The sequence below is a fragment of the Bombina bombina genome, chromosome 3 (genome assembly GCF_027579735.1).
Source record: "Bombina bombina isolate aBomBom1 chromosome 3, aBomBom1.pri, whole genome shotgun sequence".
NCBI lineage: Eukaryota > Metazoa > Chordata > Amphibia > Anura > Bombinatoridae > Bombina > Bombina bombina.
Window position 1 is genome coordinate 990,112,586 of NC_069501.1, and position 20,251 is coordinate 990,132,836.

Sequence of the window (20,251 nt, forward strand, 5' to 3'; positions counted from 1 at the left end):
ATGAAATGTGTCAAGTTACATTTTGTCGATTTAAAGAGATGGTGATGCAATTTCTTCAGTAAACAAACTTAGTTATTTTGTCAGGGCTGCAAAACCTTTGCAACTCTTAAATAACCATTCTTCTTATAAATCAATGTATTGCACTGAACACTAGTCGCTGCAGAGAATTACTTCCAGATATTTCCGTGAATTTGAGTTGTGGAATGTCTGGAAGCAATAAACACTAATGAAATGCACTGTTATACCGAGACACACTTTTAAAAAAAATAAAAGCACAAAGAAAAAATATATATATATTTTTCTCATTTTTGAATTTCAAGCAAAAGTTTGCCTTTACGGTTTCAAAACAATCATCTTGTACTAAATTAGAAAATGCCTCCTACTTTAGAAGGGGCATACAGTTCAACTAAAAGACCATTAGGTGATCATTTCCATTTTACAGCAGTCAGTTTTTGGTATATTTTCTTAAAAAGGTAAAATAAGAAGAGTATCTTACTATTAAACAGGTCAGCCACAAAGCCTCGTCACTGAAGGATCATTATCTCTGTAATAAAATACTGATAATTGTGTGGCAATGGCAATAGTCGGTACAGATAACCAGAGGCTGCATACAGCAATTGAGTTAGCTTCAGAAACAGAATGTGATAAATATCAACATCAATGGCATAAACTATGTACTAGCACTTATGCATACATATTTCAGATTGGCACAAGGTATGCTCCTCACCAGACACATCTAGCCTTGTAAAGAAAATACAGGTGTTGGTGCTGCCTTAATATAAATCCAAAAGATACATTTAGGATTTCTGTATTCCAAGGTGAACATTGATTATTAATTTAAAAACAAGTGTACTTAAAAAAGGAGGGGTGTGTATTTTTTTTCTTTTTAAAAAACAAACAAAAAACAGAATTTATGTTTACCTGATAAATTACTTTCTCCAACGGTGTGTCCGGTCCACGGCGTCATCCTTACTTGTGGGATATTCTCCTCCCCAACAGGAAATGGCAAAGAGCCCAGCAAAGCTGGTCACATGATCCCTCCTAGGCTCCGCCTACCCCAGTCATTCGACCGACGTTAAGGAGGAATATTTGCATAGGAGAAACCATATGATACCGTGGTGACTGTAGTTAAAGAAAATAAATTATCAGACCTGATTAAAAAAACCAGGGCGGGCCGTGGACCGGACACACCGTTGGAGAAAGTAATTTATCAGGTAAACATAAATTCTGTTTTCTCCAACATAGGTGTGTCCGGTCCACGGCGTCATCCTTACTTGTGGGAACCAATACCAAAGCTTTAGGACACGGATGAAGGGAGGGAGCAAATCAGGTCACCTAAATGGAAGGCACCACGGCTTGCAAAACCTTTCTCCCAAAAATAGCCTCAGAAGAAGCAAAAGTATCAAACTTGTAAAATTTGGTAAAAGTGTGCAGTGAAGACCAAGTCGCTGCCCTACATATCTGATCAACAGAAGCCTCGTTCTTGAAGGCCCATGTGGAAGCCACAGCCCTAGTGGAATGAGCTGTGATTCTTTCGGGAGGCTGCCGTCCGGCAGTCTCATAAGCCAATCTGATGATGCTTTTAATCCAAAAAGAGAGAGAGGTAGAAGTTGTTTTTTGACCTCTCCTTTTACCAGAATAAACAACAAACAAGGAAGATGTTTGTCTAAAATCCTTTGTAGCATCTAAATAGAATTTTAGAGCGCGAACAACATCCAAATTGTGCAACAAACGTTCCTTCTTTGAAACTGGTTTCGGACACAGAGAAGGTACGATAATCTCCTGGTTAATGTTTTTGTTAGAAACAACTTTTGGAAGAAAACCAGGTTTAGTACGTAAAACCACCTTATCTGCATGGAACACCAGATAAGGAGGAGAACACTGCAGAGCAGATAATTCTGAAACTCTTCTAGCAGAAGAGATTGCAACTAAAAACAAAACTTTCCAAGATAATAACTTAATATCAACGGAATGTAAGGGTTCAAACGGAACCCCCTGAAGAACTGAAAGAACTAAATTGAGACTCCAAGGAGGAGTCAAAGGTTTGTAAACAGGCTTAATTCTAACCAGAGCCTGAACAAAGGCTTGAACATCTGGCACAGCTGCCAGCTTTTTGTGAAGTAACACAGACAAGGCAGAAATCTGTCCCTTCAGGGAACTTGCAGATAATCCTTTTTCCAATCCTTCTTGAAGGAAGGATAGAATCTTAGGAATCTTAACCTTGTCCCAAGGGAATCCTTTAGATTCACACCAACAGATATATTTTTTCCAAATTTTGTGGTAAATTTTTCTAGTTACAGGCTTTCTGGCCTGAACAAGAGTATCGATAACAGAATCTGAGAACCCTCGCTTCGATAAGATCAAGCGTTCAATCTCCAAGCAGTCAGCTGGAGTGAAACCAGGTTCGGATGTTCGAACGGACCCTGAACAAGAAGGTCTCGTCTCAAAGGTAGCTTCCAAGGTGGAGCCGATGACATATTCACCAGATCTGCATACCAAGTCCTGCGTGGCCACGCAGGAGCTATCAAGATCACCGACGCCCTCTCCTGATTGATCCTGGCTACCAGCCTGGGGATGAGAGGAAACGGCGGGAACACATAAGCTAGTTTGAAGATCCAAGGTGCTACTAGTGCATCCACTAGAGCCGCCTTGGGATCCCTGGATCTGGACCCGTAGCAAGGAACTTTGAAGTTCTGACGAGAGGCCATCAGATCCATGTCTGGAATGCCCCACAGCTGAGTGACTTGGGCAAAGATTTCCGGATGGAGTTCCCACTCCCCCGGATGCAATGTCTGACGACTCAGAAAATCCGCTTCCCAATTTTCCACTCCTGGGATGTGGATAGCGGACAGGTGGCAGGAGTGAGACTCCGCCCATAGAATGATTTTGGTCACTTCTTCCATCGCTAGAGAACTCCTTGTTCCCCCCTGATGGTTGATGTACGCAACAGTTGTCATGTTGTCTGATTGAAACCGTATGAACTTGGCCCTCGCTAGCTGAGGCCAAGCCTTGAGAGTATTGAATATCGCTCTCAGTTCCAGAATATTTATCGGTAGAAGAGATTCTTCCCGAGACCAAAGACCCTGAGCTTTCAGGGCTCCCCAGACCGCGCCCCAGCCCATCAGACTGGCGTCGGTCGTGACAATGACCCACTCTGGTCTGCGGAATGTCATCCCTTGTGACAGGTTGTCCAGGGACAGCCACCAACGGAGTGAGTCTCTGGTCCTCTGATTTACTTGTATCTTCGGAGACAAGTCTGTATAATCCCCATTCCACTGACTGAGCATGCACAGTTGTAATGGTCTTAGATGAATGCGCGCAAAAGGAACTATGTCCATTGCCGCTACCATCAACCCGATCACTTCCATGCACTGAGCTATGGAAGGAAGAGGAACGGAATGAAGTATCCGACAAGAGTCTAGAAGCTTTGTTTTTCTGGCCTCTGTCAGAAATATCCTCATTTCTAAGGAGTCTATTATTGTTCCCAAGAAGGGAACCCTTGTTGACGGAGATAGAGAACTCTTTTCCACGTTCACTTTCCATCCGTGAGATCTGAGAAAGGCCAGGACGATGTCCGTGTGAGCCTTTGCTTGAGGAAGGGACGACGCTTGAATCAGAATGTCGTCCAAGTAAGGTACTACAGCAATGCCCCTTGGTCTTAGCACAGCTAGAAGGGACCCTAGTACCTTTGTGAAAATCCGTGGAGCAGTGGCTAATCCGAAAGGAAGCGCCACGAACTGGTAATGCTTGTCCAGGAATGCGAACCTTAGGAACCGATGATGTTCCTTGTGGATAGGAATATGTAGATACGCATCCTTTAAATCCACCGTGGTCATGAATTGACCTTCCTGGATGGAAGGAAGAATAGTTCGAATGGTTTCCATCTTGAACGATGGAACCTTGAGAAACTTGTTTAAGATCTTGAGATCTAAGATTGGTCTGAACGTTCCCTCTTTTTTGGGAACTATGAACAGATTGGAGTAGAACCCCATCCCTTGTTCTCTTAATGGAACAGGATGAATCACTCCCATTTTTAACAGGTCTTCTACACAATGTAAGAATGCCTGTCTTTTTATGTGGTCTGAAGACAACTGAGACCTGTGGAACCTCCCCCTTGGGGGAAGTCCCTTGAATTCCAGAAGATAACCTTGGGAGACTATTTCTAGCGCCCAAGGATCCAGAACATCTCTTGCCCAAGCCTGAGCGAAGAGAGAGAGTCTGCCCCCCACCAGATCCGGTCCCGGATCGGGGGCCAACATTTCATGCAGTCTTGGTAGTAGTGGCAGGTTTCTTGGCCTGCTTTCCCTTGTTCCAGCCTTGCATTGGTCTCCAAGCTGGCTTGGCTTGAGAAGTATTACCCTCTTGCTTAGAGGACGTAGCACCTCGGGCTGGTCCGTTTCTACGAAAGGGACGAAAATTAGGTTTATTTTTTGCCTTGAAAGGCCGATCCTGAGGAAGGGCGTGGCCCTTACCCCCAGTGATATCAGAGATAATCTCTTTCAAGTCAGGGCCAAACAGCGTTTTCCCCTTGAAAGGAATGTTAAGTAGCTTGTTCTTGGAAGACGCATCAGCCGACCAAGATTTCAACCAAAGCGCTCTGCGCGCCACAATAGCAAACCCAGAATTCTTAGCCGCTAACCTAGCCAATTGCAAAGTGGCGTCTAGGGTGAAAGAATTAGCCAATTTGAGAGCATTGATTCTGTCCATAATCTCCTCATAAGGAGGAGAATCACTATCGACCGCCTTTATCAGCTCATCGAACCAGAAACATGCGGCTGTAGCGACAGGGACAATGCATGCAATTGGTTGTAGAAGGTAACCCTGCTGAACAAACATCTTTTTAAGCAAACCTTCTAATTTTTTATCCATAGGATCTTTGAAAGCACAACTATCCTCTATGGGTATAGTGGTGCGTTTGTTTAAAGTGGAAACCGCCCCCTCGACCTTGGGGACTGTCTGCCATAAGTCCTTTCTAGGGTCGACCAAAGGAAACAATTTTTTAAATATGGGGGGAGGGACGAAAGGAATACCGGGCCTTTCCCATTCTTTATTAACAATGTCCGCCACCCGCTTGGGTATAGGAAAAGCTTCTGGGAGCCCCGGCACCTCTAGGAACTTGTCCATTTTACATAGTTTCTCTGGGATGACCAACTTGTCACAATCATCCAGAGTGGATAATACCTCCTTAAGCAGAATGCGGAGATGTTCCAACTTAAATTTAAATGCAATCACATCAGGTTCAGCCTGTTGAGAAATGTTCCCTGAATCAGTAATTTCTCCCTCAGACAAAACTTCCCTGGCCCCATCAGACTGGGTTAGGGGCCCTTCAGAGATATTAGTATCAGCGTTGCCATGCTCTTCAGTATCTAAAACAGAGCAGCCGCGCTTACGCTGACAAGTGTTCATTTGGGCTAAAATGTTTTTGACAGAATTATCCATTACAGCCGTTAATTGTTGCATAGTAAGGAGTATTGGCGCGCTAGATGTACTAGGGGCCTCCTGAGTGGGCAAGACTCGTGTAGACGAAGGAGGGAATGATGCAGTACCATGCTTACTCCCCTCACTTGAGGAATCATCTTGGGCATCATTGTCATTATCACATAAATCACATTTATTTAAATGAATAGGAATTCTGGCTTCCCCACATTCAGAACACAGTCTATCTGGTAGTTCAGACATGTTAAACAGGCATAAACTTGATAACAAAGTACAAAAACGTTTTAAAATAAAACCGTTACTGTCACTTTAAATTTTAAACTGAACACACTTTATTACTGCAATTGCGAAAAAACATGAAGGAATTGTGCAAAATTCACCAAATTTTCACCACAGTGTCTTAAAGCCTTAAAAGTATTGCACACCAAATTTGGAAGCTTTAACCCTTAAAATAACGGAACCGGAGCCGTTTTAAACTTTAACCCCTTTACAGTCCCTGGTATCTGCTTTGCTGAGACCCAACCAAGCCCAAAGGGGAATACGATACCAAATGACGCCTTCAGAAAGTCTTTCCTAAGTGTCAGAGCTCCTCTCACATGCGACTGCATGCCATGCCTCTCAAAAACAAGTGCGCCACACCGGCGCGAAAATGAGGCTCTGCTTATGCTTTGGGAAAGCCCCTAAGGTATAAGGTGTCTAATACAGTGCCTGCCGATATTATTATATCAAAATACCCAGATAAAATGATTCCTCAAGGCTAAATATGTGTTAATAATGAATCGATTTAGCCCAAAAAAAGTCTACAGTCTTAATAAGCCCTTGTGAAGCCCTTATTTACGATCGTAATAAACATGGCTTACCGGATCCCATAGGGAAAATGACAGCTTCCAGCATTACATCGTCTTGTTAGAATGTGTCATACCTCAAGCAGCAAGAGACTGCATACTGTTCCCCCAACTGAAGTTAATTGCTCTCAACAGTCCTGTGTGGAACAGCCATGGATTTTAGTTACGGTTGCTAAAATCATTTTCCTCATACAAACAGAAATCTTCATCTCTTTTCTGTTTCTGAGTAAATAGTACATACCAGCACTATTTCAAAATAACAAACTCTTGATTGAATAATAAAAACTACAGTTAAACACTAAAAAACTCTAAGCCATCTCCGTGGAGATGTTGCCTGTACAACGGCAAAGAGAATGACTGGGGTAGGCGGAGCCTAGGAGGGATCATGTGACCAGCTTTGCTGGGCTCTTTGCCATTTCCTGTTGGGGAGGAGAATATCCCACAAGTAAGGATGACGCCGTGGACCGGACACACCTATGTTGGAGAAAAGACATCGTAATAAAAATCAACTATAAAGTGCACTTACCTCCAATGGTGCTTTCCTGGAACTCATGAAATTGTCCCTTCACAAACCGTAACACAAGACTTGACTTCCCCACCGCAGACTCACCCAGAAGCACCAGCTTAAATTGGCAAATTTTACTGGCTTGTGACTGACCATTTGGCCTTCCAGCTCCTCTCCCAGCCATGTCCTGACCACAATGTAGAAGAAGCGCTCCAGAAGATGTGTATATGCCTCCGGGGGTAGAAGAAGCAGATTCAAGTGAGGACACAATCTAGAGTAAAAGAAAACTTGGCTTTAGCCACTAAAGTCAAACGTTAAATTTATGGTAGTATATTTTAAATCTGTATAGAAGCTTTTTAGCAATACACATAATGTGTAAGTGTGAGCAACTGTCATATGTTCAGAGTTTTATGTGAACAGCAAAAGTAAGAGAAAACAAGCAATAAATCACTGCACTAAAAGTTACAATACTACACAAAAAAGCCACAGTAAATAGGATTCTCCCAGGTGAATCCCAAAGACAGACTAGAATCAAAATATAGAATTTTAGTGTAAAAAACAAAAAAAGTCTATAGACTATGGCGCTATAAAGCTGAATATAAGTGCAGTATCAGGATATGACCATAGGGGTTAACAAATATTTATTTGTAAAAACATATTATAAGACATTTAAAAAGAATAAAATTTACAAAATGTACTGAATGGCGCCTTATTTGTTTGCACCTTTATACTTTTGACAAGGACTCCTTGTCTCACTACAGGATCCTTGGATTTCCCTAATACTGGCTGGTTGTACATCAGGATCTTCAATATTTCCACAAATATTCCTTGCCACTCCGATTCATAGAGACTGTCATGTTCTGTGTTTTCATGCTTACAATTGCATTTTATTTTTTGTTTTAAGTAAATTCTATGCCTTTTAAATATGTCATAATTTGTTTTTACAAATAAATATTTGTTAACCCCTATGCTCATAGCCTGATGCCTGCACTTATATTCAGCTTTATAGCGCCATAGTCTATAGACTTTTTTTACACTTAAGTTCTATATTTTGATTCTAGAACAGCAAAAGTAATCAAGACAAGATATATTTTTTGTGGGTCCCGATTGGTAGTTTCACAATGTGTTTATCCCGTGTGGCGGTTAAGCACATAGCTTTGCCGTATCGCTAGTGATAAAATGACATGCTTTAAAAGGGACACACACACATATACATACACATTATATATATATATATATATATATATATATATATATATACACAAACACACAAACATATATATATATATACAAACACACAAACATATATATATATACACAAACACACAAACATATATATATATATATATACACACACATATATACATATATATACATACATATATATACACACACATATATACACACACATATATACATACATATATATATACATACATATATAATACATACATATATACATACATACATACATATATATATATATATATATATATATATATATATATATATATATATATATATTCAAAAGGTGGATACAGCGCCTATATGTCCAGTATACTGTAGGGGTATGTGAGGAATATATGTTATAACAAAAAGAAGAAAAGTAAAAAGTACAATAATGTATGAAGTACAATATTAAAAGAAAGTAAATAAAAAATAAAAAAATATTATAATAAAAAATATGACATAAAACAATAAATAATGAATGAAAGTCCAGCTAAAGATGGCATATAAAATATATGAACTTAGAAATAGTGTTCATAGAAGTCCTGGAGATGATATAATTCGTAATAAGTCTCCAGATGTAGTAGTTATATAGATTATAGTTGGTATATACTACCCTTACCAGGTATTACCTCAATCGAATGAGGTAAGTGTGCCGCACTGGGGGTATATATAGATGATTGGATTTCCTCCTTGTATTCTGCTGTGGTGCCTCTTGTGATGTTCGTTAACCTCTTGGAGTATGCAGGGATATGTTTCTGGAGGTGAGTTGATCCCTTGCACTTCCTATGGGTTAGTGGTTGGCCTCTTGGAGTGCTCTTTCTGTTCTGGTATTGACTTTCTCCAGCATAGAGATACCCAGGGAGACACAAAGAAAATATATAGTGTAATACTGTTTAATTTTTTAAAAGAGCATAAAAATACACTTTATATTGCACTCACATTTGACATCCTCAAACAATATGAGGTATGTATATAGCACATATATTTAAAAAGAATCCTTCCACAGGTTAAAGCGGGATGCGTAATCCCCAGTCTTAAATGCAAGCTTCTTAAAGAAGTTGCATGCAGCTGTGGTGTATTCCAAGGTAAATAGTACAGAATAAAATGCACACAAAGCGGCGCTAGTGAAACTAGCTGTTGGAGGAACAAAATAGGATATTATAAAAGACAACTAATAGAACGTAGATTAAAATGTGTTTACACAGAAGTTAATTCCCTGACGCGTTTCAAAGGTTTGAATCCTTCTTCTTCAGAGGGTAGAATAAAGTGCTGGGCCATTATCGTTTGTTTTGAACGCTTCGGGCGGCGGCACGCCCTCAGCGTATAATTGGTCATGTGGGCCCGCGTAACGTGACGTTAGTTTCACGTTCGTTTCAGTATATTACATTGTATAGTGATTGGTTACATATCGGTACACGTGATAGGGCAGAAATGTATACTGATAGGTTGAGTACAACAAGGATCTATGGGATATGTAGTCTTTAACTTACTCAGCATTTTCCCTTGTCATTTTCGATCGCATTATTTACAATATATTCATATTATGTGGTATCCTTTCTACAGCAATAGGATCATATTGTGGTGTATGGTATGAGGTGAATATTCACACAAACATTTATTCACATTTTGTAGTACATGGGTTATTGATGTTGTATATATCCCTTCAGTATTTTTGTATGATTATTATTTTATGGTACATATATGTATTGCTTGTTTGTTTGGAAAACCATGTATTATTCAGTATCTGCTTATTTTGAGGTGTATATTATATGCTCCGTATTTTTGGAATAAATGACATTTCAATATATCGAATTTTCTAAAGTTCTAGAATTATATGTAGCCCCTTTGGAAGGCTATTATTTGTTCTATACTAGGAATATATCTTTCGTGTGTATTTGAGTCATATTCCTATGTATAGGGTATATACTATATATTGTATCGAGATATCTATAACTTCATACATCAAGATTCTAGGGTCAAATGTTGGACTAATCTCATTGGCTAGTTAGTATCTATATATGTATAGTTCTTATTTTTTATATCACTCAGGTCATTTGGTCTCAGGGTGGTTAGTATATCATGATATATACGTATCTATGTAACATATTATGTTATTAATATTCGTTATGAAATAAGTAGTACTATAGTGTATGTTATATAGTTCTTAGTCTTGTAGGGAATAGATAGATATAGATAACACATACATGTCGTTACAAAAAGTTATTGCATACTCAGGAATTTTAGAGTTATGTGTCTTACTGAATAAGGAAAGCTGCTATATCAATGTCTTTGTTGAGGCCTTTGGGAGTCATGGAATCTAGTTTGTGTATCCATTGTGTTTCCCTCCGTCTTAGATGGAGTTCCCTGCTTATACCTTCTGGGGGATCCCTGATGTGTTCAAGTATGGTGCCTCTTAGACATGCTGGATTAGAATTGTGTATTAAGCGAAAATGGTTTGACACGCTATGTTTTTTGAAACTGTTTTCTATGTTCCTAATGTGTTCCAGTAGTCTGGTCTTGTAAGGTCTAATAGTGCGCCCTACGTATTGAAGCCCACAATTGCATTCGATGAGATACACTACATAATCTGTTTTGCAGTTAGTGATAGAATCCAATTCCCAGCTTTTGTGGTTTGAGGATGAAGTGATTTTTTTGGTGGGTTTATTGTTATTGTAGTGGTGTTTACATGCCTCACAATTAAGACGGTTGCATTTAAAGAAACCTTTTGTCTTGTTTTGCAGCCAGTTAGAAGTTTTTATAGTTTTGGTTGTTGATTTTAATTTGCTTGGGGCTATGGTTGCTCTGATATTTTTACCCTTCCTAAAGACTAGTTTGGGGTTATTTGTAGTTATGTCATTTAGCAGGGTATCCTTTTTCAATATATGCCAGTGTTTGTTTAAGATGGTTTTAATGGCATTAGCACCTTCATTGTATGTTGTAATCATTAGTGGTATGTCATTTTGTTTTTTGCTGTTTTTATTAGGATTTTTTAGTAGTCTATTTCTATCCATTTTATTTACTTTATTAAATGCCTTGTGTATATTATCAGCTTTATATCCTTTGCTTAATAATTTATTGGTTAAAATGTTTGATTCATGTAAGAAGTCTGTTTGTCTGGAACAATTTCTTTTTATACGTTGAAATTGTCCGTATGGTATGCTTTGTATCCAGGCCGGATGATGGCAACTGGTAGCTGTTAGATAACTGTTACTGTCTGTGGCTTTACTGTATAATTTTGTTTGAATAGTGTTTCCTTCATGATAGAATATCAGGTCAAGGAATTCAATCTCTTTTGAATTAGTTTTTTCTGTAAATGTTAGGTTAAAGTCATTAGTATTGATATGGTTTACAAAATCTTGAATTGTATTGTTAGTGTCCTTTTGTTCCCATATTACTATGATATCATCAATAAACCGGAAATATGTTTTGATATTATCTTTAAAGGGATTATTGTCCCAAATATATTTGTCCTCCCACATACCCATATATAGGTTGGCATAGCTGGGGGCGAATTTCGTCCCCATAGCTGTGCCACCTATTTGGAGGAAATGTTCGTTATTGAAGGTAAAGTAGTTTTTTTGTAGGATGAACTTTGCGGAATCTTTTATGAATTCAATTTTATTTATTTCTAGATTGGATAGTTTGTTAAGCCAATAGTCTAATGCTTCTATACCTTTATTGTGGGGGATGTTAGTATATAAGGAGCTGACATCTAGTGTGAGCCAGCAGAAATTATCTTCCAATTTGATATTGGATAGTTTGCTTATGGTGTCGAGTGTATCTCTAATGTGTGATTGGAGTTTGGTACCTAAACTCCAATCACACATTAGAGATACACTCGACACCATAAGCAAACTATCCAATATCAAATTGGAAGATAATTTCTGCTGGCTCACACTAGATGTCAGCTCCTTATATACTAACATCCCCCACAATAAAGGTATAGAAGCATTAGACTATTGGCTTAACAAACTATCCAATCTAGAAATAAATAAAATTGAATTCATAAAAGATTCCGCAAAGTTCATCCTACAAAAAAACTACTTTACCTTCAATAACAAACATTTCCTCCAAATAGGTGGCACAGCTATGGGGACGAAATTCGCCCCCAGCTATGCCAACCTATATATGGGTATGTGGGAGGACAAATATATTTGGGACAATAATCCCTTTAAAGATAATATCAAAACATATTTCCGGTTTATTGATGATATCATAGTAATATGGGAACAAAAGGACACTAACAATACAATTCAAGATTTTGTAAACCATATCAATACTAATGACTTTAACCTAACATTTACAGAAAAAACTAATTCAAAAGAGATTGAATTCCTTGACCTGATATTCTATCATGAAGGAAACACTATTCAAACAAAATTATACAGTAAAGCCACAGACAGTAACAGTTATCTAACAGCTACCAGTTGCCATCATCCGGCCTGGATACAAAGCATACCATACGGACAATTTCAACGTATAAAAAGAAATTGTTCCAGACAAACAGACTTCTTACATGAATCAAACATTTTAACCAATAAATTATTAAGCAAAGGATATAAAGCTGATAATATACACAAGGCATTTAATAAAGTAAATAAAATGGATAGAAATAGACTACTAAAAAATCCTAATAAAAACAGCAAAAAACAAAATGACATACCACTAATGATTACAACATACAATGAAGGTGCTAATGCCATTAAAACCATCTTAAACAAACACTGGCATATATTGAAAAAGGATACCCTGCTAAATGACATAACTACAAATAACCCCAAACTAGTCTTTAGGAAGGGTAAAAATATCAGAGCAACCATAGCCCCAAGCAAATTAAAATCAACAACCAAAACTATAAAAACTTCTAACTGGCTGCAAAACAAGACAAAAGGTTTCTTTAAATGCAACCGTCTTAATTGTGAGGCATGTAAACACCACTACAATAACAATAAACCCACCAAAAAAATCACTTCATCCTCAAACCACAAAAGCTGGGAATTGGATTCTATCACTAACTGCAAAACAGATTATGTAGTGTATCTCATCGAATGCAATTGTGGGCTTCAATACGTAGGGCGCACTATTAGACCTTACAAGACCAGACTACTGGAACACATTAGGAACATAGAAAACAGTTTCAAAAAACATAGCGTGTCAAACCATTTTCGCTTAATACACAATTCTAATCCAGCATGTCTAAGAGGCACCATACTTGAACACATCAGGGATCCCCCAGAAGGTATAAGCAGGGAACTCCATCTAAGACGGAGGGAAACACAATGGATACACAAACTAGATTCCATGACTCCCAAAGGCCTCAACAAAGACATTGATATAGCAGCTTTCCTTATTCAGTAAGACACATAACTCTAAAATTCCTGAGTATGCAATAACTTTTTGTAACGACATGTATGTGTTATCTATATCTATCTATTCCCTACAAGACTAAGAACTATATAACATACACTATAGTACTACTTATTTCATAACGAATATTAATAATAACATAATATGTTACATAGATACGTATATATCATGATATACTAACCACCCTGAGACCAAATGACCTGAGTGATATAAAAAATAAGAACTATACATATATAGATACTAACTAGCCAATGAGATTAGTCCAACATTTGACCCTAGAATCTTGATGTATGAAGTTATAGATATCTCGATACAATATATAGTATATACCCTATACATAGGAATATGACTCAAATACACACGAAAGATATATTCCTAGTATAGAACAAATAATAGCCTTCCAAAGGGGCTACATATAATTCTAGAACTTTAGAAAATTCGATATATTGAAATGTCATTTATTCCAAAAATACGGAGCATATAATATACACCTCAAAATAAGCAGATACTGAATAATACATGGGTTTCCAAACAAACAAGCAATACATATATGTACCATAAAATAATAATCATACAAAAATACTGAAGGGATATATACAACATCAATAACCCATGTACTACAAAATGTGAATAAATGTTTGTGTGAATATTCACCTCATACCATACACCACAATATGATCCTATTGCTGTAGAAAGGATACCACATAATATGAATATATTGTAAATAATGCGATCGAAAATGACAAGGGAAAATGCTGAGTAAGTTAAAGACTACATATCCCATAGATCCTTGTTGTACTCAACCTATCAGTATACATTTCTGCCCTATCACGTGTACCGATATGTAACCAATCACTATACAATGTAATATACTGAAACGAACGTGAAACTAACGTCACGTTACGCGGGCCCACATGACCAATTATACGCTGAGGGCGTGCCGCCGCCCGAAGCGTTCAAAACAAACGATAATGGCCCAGCACTTTATTCTACCCTCTGAAGAAGGATTCAAACCTTTGAAACGCGTCAGGGAATTAACTTCTGTGTAAACACATTTTAATCTACGTTCTATTAGTTGTCTTTTATAATATCCTATTTTGTTCCTCCAACAGCTAGTTTCACTAGCGCCGCTTTGTGTGCATTTTATTCTGTACTATTTACCTTGGAATACACCACAGCTGCATGCAACTTCTTTAAGAAGCTTGCATTTAAGACTGGGGATTACGCATCCCGCTTTAACCTGTGGAAGGATTCTTTTTAAATATATGTGCTATATACATACCTCATATTGTTTGAGGATGTCAAATGTGAGTGCAATATAAAGTGTATTTTTATGCTCTTTTAAAAAATTAAACAGTATTACACTATATATTTTCTTTGTGTCTCCCTGGGTATCTCTATGCTGGAGAAAGTCAATACCAGAACAGAAAGAGCACTCCAAGAGGCCAACCACTAACCCATAGGAAGTGCAAGGGATCAACTCACCTCCAGAAACATATCCCTGCATACTCCAAGAGGTTAACGAACATCACAAGAGGCACCACAGCAGAATACAAGGAGGAAATCCAATCATCTATATATACCCCCAGTGCGGCACACTTACCTCATTCGATTGAGGTAATACCTGGTAAGGGTAGTATATACCAACTATAATCTATATAACTACTACATCTGGAGACTTATTACGAATTATATCATCTCCAGGACTTCTATGAACACTATTTCTAAGTTCATATATTTTATATGCCATCTTTAGCTGGACTTTCATTCATTATTTATTGTTTTATGTCATATTTTTTATTATAATATTTTTTTTTTTTTTATTTACTTTCTTTTAATATTGTACTTCAGACATTATTGTACTTTTTACTTTTCTTCTTTTTGTTATAACATATATTCCTCACATACCCCTACAGTATACTGGACATATAGGCGCTGTATCCACCTTTTGAATATATATTTACTCTTACTGTCTAGGGCTTTACAATCCTCCCAGTATTTGTCTTATATAGCAGCCATTATCTCCTATAACCTTTCTGACCAGCGCCCACTTCAGAGTAACACTTGTGTCAACTCAGGTCTCTAAGGAGACACATTTTACTTAATCCTACATATATATATATATATATATATATATATATATATATATATATATATATATATATATATATATATATATATATATATATATATATATATATATAAATACACACACACACACACACACACATACACATATATATATATATATATATATATATATATATATAAATATAAATACACACACACACATATATATATATATATATATATATATATATATATACACACACACACACACACACACACACACACACACATATATATATATAAACTCTGCAATATACTTTCATTATTTATTTTATCCCCTTTTCCTATAATTCCATTATGAATTTGTGAGCTTTTCAGTTCCTGTTATATTTCTCAGAGCCATTGGCTGCACACTCTAGTGACCTATTCATAACTGTTTCTAATTGGCCACTGCAGAGAAGGTAACCTAAGTTACAACATAGCAGCTCCCATTGTTTTAGACACTAAAACTTTACACTTATTTTCTGAATCTTTAAAGCTAATTAAACTTTAAAAAATATATTTTCAGGTTATTCTCAGACTAATCTTTTCTTTGCATGCATCATTCTATGTAGCATATATTTAGCGTTTAATGACCATTTAACAAATTAAAGCATTTCCTTTTATAACTATAATGGCACCTAAAACTTAATTGGTAAACCTATATAGTTATGCTTTCCAACAAAGAATACCAAGTACATTTTGATGAGAGAATTGAATAATCTCTTAACAATGAAAGTTTAGTTTTGACTTTCAGGTCCCTTTTCACTTAAACATGAAATCTATAATGCAACAAACCACAACACGAAACAATAAAAAAATGTAAATATTTGGTGGGATTATTTTGTGTTAATGAGCGATGGTTTAGGAACACTATGTAGATCATGAGATGCACTACCGTACATAGTACGATGATGGCCTAATCAGAGCAGCGAAGTGTAAGGAGCACATGACCTTGAACATTCCTCTGTTTCCATTAATAAAAATAAATAAAACAAAGGCTGACTGGAGTGGCTAATCCTTCTTACCCTGTGACCAGAGGATCACATGACTAGCGTCTTATTCTAGCTAACCTCATCAACCCTAGGATTTATGCGACAATAAGTGAACGTGGAATAACTTCAGACTTTTCAAAACAGACATTACAGCCCTTTTAATTGATGTAATTGAACAAGTGTCATTTAGCTCTGTACTATACAGAATGTGTTGTAAGACTTTAAACTCAGGCTAAACACAATCTAAATATATGTTTAGCTTATCTCCTTTGCTCGGACCAGTTGCAGTCAGATATAAATGAGCTCCTTCACTGATAAAAGTTACCACTGTGTGGCATGTGCCAGGGTCAGACAGACTGTGCCATACCCAAGTACAGGGTACAGGGTACTCTAGTACAGGGTATGCACTCTAGCCTCTCAGGGGAAATATAAAAAGTAAAAACAATGTTCAGAGGTAAATTACAGGCAAATTGGGGAAAACAAATAACTGTGTTTCCATTTAAAACTAAAAGTGCTAGTTTACATTTCCGTTGTAAACTTTATCAAACTGGTACTGATAGTAACTTTCTCATGGCCGACGGTAGTTATATTTAAAAGGTCCATAATAAACGATCATATTTTACATATATTTAAATCCTTTTTGTTGTTTTAATTACATTCACATGGTTTGTTTTTTAAAAAAGCGAGTATTTTTTACATTGAAAAACATACTCTAAAGTAGAAAAAATAGTCCCTCAATGAGCTGTTCCAAAACGCCCCAGAAATGTACGTTTTTTTTCTTCTCCTTTACCCGTGTCCAATCAGCATTGGCTTGCTTATCAGACATGAGAGCGTGCACAGGAGATCTCTGAAAGTTGAAGTCAGCTAACACCGGCTGACACGCTAGCAGATCAAATAGTTGCCCTTAGCAACGTTTACATGATCTATGCTAGCGGGTCAGGATGCTCGAAAGGTAAGGGCCCGGATTGTTTTTTTTTTGTTTTTTTTACTGGCGTCTGGCAGCCCGCTCTTCTTTGCATAAACCGTGAAGAGCTAAGGAAATGCTGGATTGCGCAGGCTCTGACTCACAGGCTAATTGGAAGCTAAATCACAACATTTCATGGACAGTGGAAGCAATATAAATTTAAAAAAAAAAAAAATATCTTTAAAACAATAAATTACCTTTAATAGATGTATATTGGTAAAATGTTAAGATTGTCATCAACTGTTCAGCCTTTGATAAAAAAAAATTACTATAAATGCCCTTTAATAACAAGAGCCCCCAATCAATGTGCTATATGCCAGTATATGCTAATCCTCCTTGATCTGTCTGCAGCATTTGATAATGTTGACCACCCTCTTTTGCTCCAAACCCTCCAATTCTTTGGAATTTGCGACACAGCCCTCCCTTGGTTCTATTCCTACCTGTCTAAGTATACCTTTAGTGTAGCCTTCTTTGGTGCATCCTCTGCCCCTTTACCACTTTAAACACAGGCTTGATTCTGCTTAAAGCCTGACAAAAAGACTGAACGTCTGGGACATCCGCTAGACGCTTGTGTAATAAAATTGACAAAGCAGAAATTTGTCCTTTTAAAGAACTAGCAGATAATCCCTTCTCCAATCCTTCTTGGAGAAAGGACAAGATCCTAGGAATCCTAATCATACTCCATGAGTAACCCTTGGATTCACACCAATAAAGATATTTACGCCATATCTTATGGTAAATTTTTCTAATGACAGACTTGCGAGCCTGAATTAGAGTATCAATGACCGACTCAGAGAATCCCCACTAAGATAAGATCAAGAGTTCAATCTCTAGGCAGTCAGCTGCAGATAATTTAGATTTGGATGTTGGAACGGACCTTGAATGAGAAGGTCCTGTCTCAATGGCAGTTTCCACGGTGGCAGAGACGACATGTCCACTAGATCCGCATACCAAGGCCTGCGTGGCCACGCAGGCGCTATTAGAATTACTGAAGCTCTCTCCTGTTTGATTCATGCAATCACACAAGGCAGGAGAGGAAATGGTGGAAACACATAAGCCAGGTTGAACGACCAAGGTACTGCTAGCGCATCTATCAGTACAGCCTGGAATCCCTTGACCTGGACCCGTAGCGTGGAAGTTTGGCATTCTGTCGAGATGCCATCAGATCCAATTCCGGTGTGCCTCATTGATGAATCACTGATGCAAATACCTCCGGATGGAGTTCCCACTCCCCCGGATGAAAAAAGTCTGAAGACTTAGAAAATCCGCCTCCCAGTTCTCTACTCCTGGGATACAGATTGCTGATAGATGGCAAGAGTGAATCTCTGCCCATTGGATTATCTTTGATACCTCTATCATCGCAAGAGAACTTCTTGTTCCCCCCTGATGATTGATATATGCTACAGTCGTAACATTGTCCAACTGGAATCTTATGAACTTGGTCAGTGCCAACTGAGGCCACGCCTGAAGCGCACTGAATATTTCTCTCAGTTCCAGAATATTGATTGGCAACCGAAACTCCGTCGGAGTCCAAGTTCCCTGAGCCTTCAGGGAATTCCATACTGCACCCCAGTCCAAGAGGCTGGCGTCCGTTGTCACTATTACCCATGATGGTCTATGGAAGCACATTCCCTGGGACAGATGATCCTGTGACAACCACCAAAGAAGAGAGTCTCTGGTCTCTTGCAGTGGCCTGAGATGAAAACGAGCAAACGGGACGATGTCCATTGCTGCTACCATTAATCCAATGACCTCCATACACTGCGCCACTGATGGCCGAGGAATGGACTGAAGAGCTCGGCAAGTATTTAGAATCTTTGATTTTCTGACCTCCGTCAGAAATATTTTCATGTCTACCGAGTCTATCAGAGTTCCCAAGAATGGAACTCTCGTTTGTGGAACAAGTGAACTCTTTTCTATATTCACTTTCCAACCGTGAGTTCTTAGAAATGACAACACAATGTCCGTGTGAGATCTGGTCAGATGATAAGTTGACGCCTGAACCAAAATATCGTCCAGATAGGGCGCCACTGCTATGCCCCGCAGCCTGAGAACCGCTAGAAGTGACCCTAGCACCTTTGTGAAGATTCTGGGAAATGTGGCCAACCCGAAGGGAAGGGCCACGAACCGATAACGCGTGTCCAGAAAGGCAAACCTTAGAAACTGATGATGATCCTTGTGGATAGGAATGTGAAGGTACGCATCCTTTAGGTCCACGGTGGTCATGTATTGACCCTCCTGGATCATTGGTAAGATTGCTCGTATAGTCTCCATCTTGAACGATGGGACCCTGAGAAATTTGTTTAGACCCTTTAAATCCAAAATAGGTCTGAAAGTTCCCTCTTTTTTGGGAACCACGAAAAGGTTTGAGTAAAACCCCTGTCCCTGTTCCAGTTTTGGAACTGGACAAATTACTCCCATGGAATAGAGGTCTTTTACACAGTGTAAGAACGCCTCTCTTTCTGTCTGGTCTACAGACAAACGTGAAAGATGAAATCTCCCTCTTGGGGGAAAATTTTTGAATTCCAGTAGATACCCCTGGGTCACAATTTCTAATGCCCAGGGATCCTGCACATCCCTTGCCCAAGCCTGAGCAAAGAGAGAAAGTCTGCCCCCTACTATATCCGGTCCCGGATCGGGGGCTGCCCCTTCATGCTGTTTTTGTAGCAGCAGAGGGCTTTTTGGCTTGTTTATCCATATTCCAGGTCTGATTAGGTCTCCAGACAGACTTGGATTGAGCAAAATTTCCTTCCTGCTTATTGATGGAAGGGGAAGCAGAGGGTACTCCTCTGTAATTTCG

The 20,251-nt window shown here is 38.3% G+C and overlaps 1 protein-coding gene across 1 annotated transcript in view; it reads right to left on the reverse strand.

Annotated features, from left to right (window-relative positions):
- The window catches only part of RAB5B (RAB5B, member RAS oncogene family), a 223,186-nt gene that overhangs the window by 171,303 nt on the left and 31,632 nt on the right, over window positions 1–20,251 (reverse strand). Inside the window, exon 2 of the mRNA XM_053708118.1 lies at window positions 6,808–7,057. Coding sequence (XP_053564093.1) covers window positions 6,808–6,970 — 163 coding nt within the window. The 5' untranslated portion in view covers window positions 6,971–7,057. The remainder of the gene's footprint in view (window positions 1–6,807; window positions 7,058–20,251) is intronic.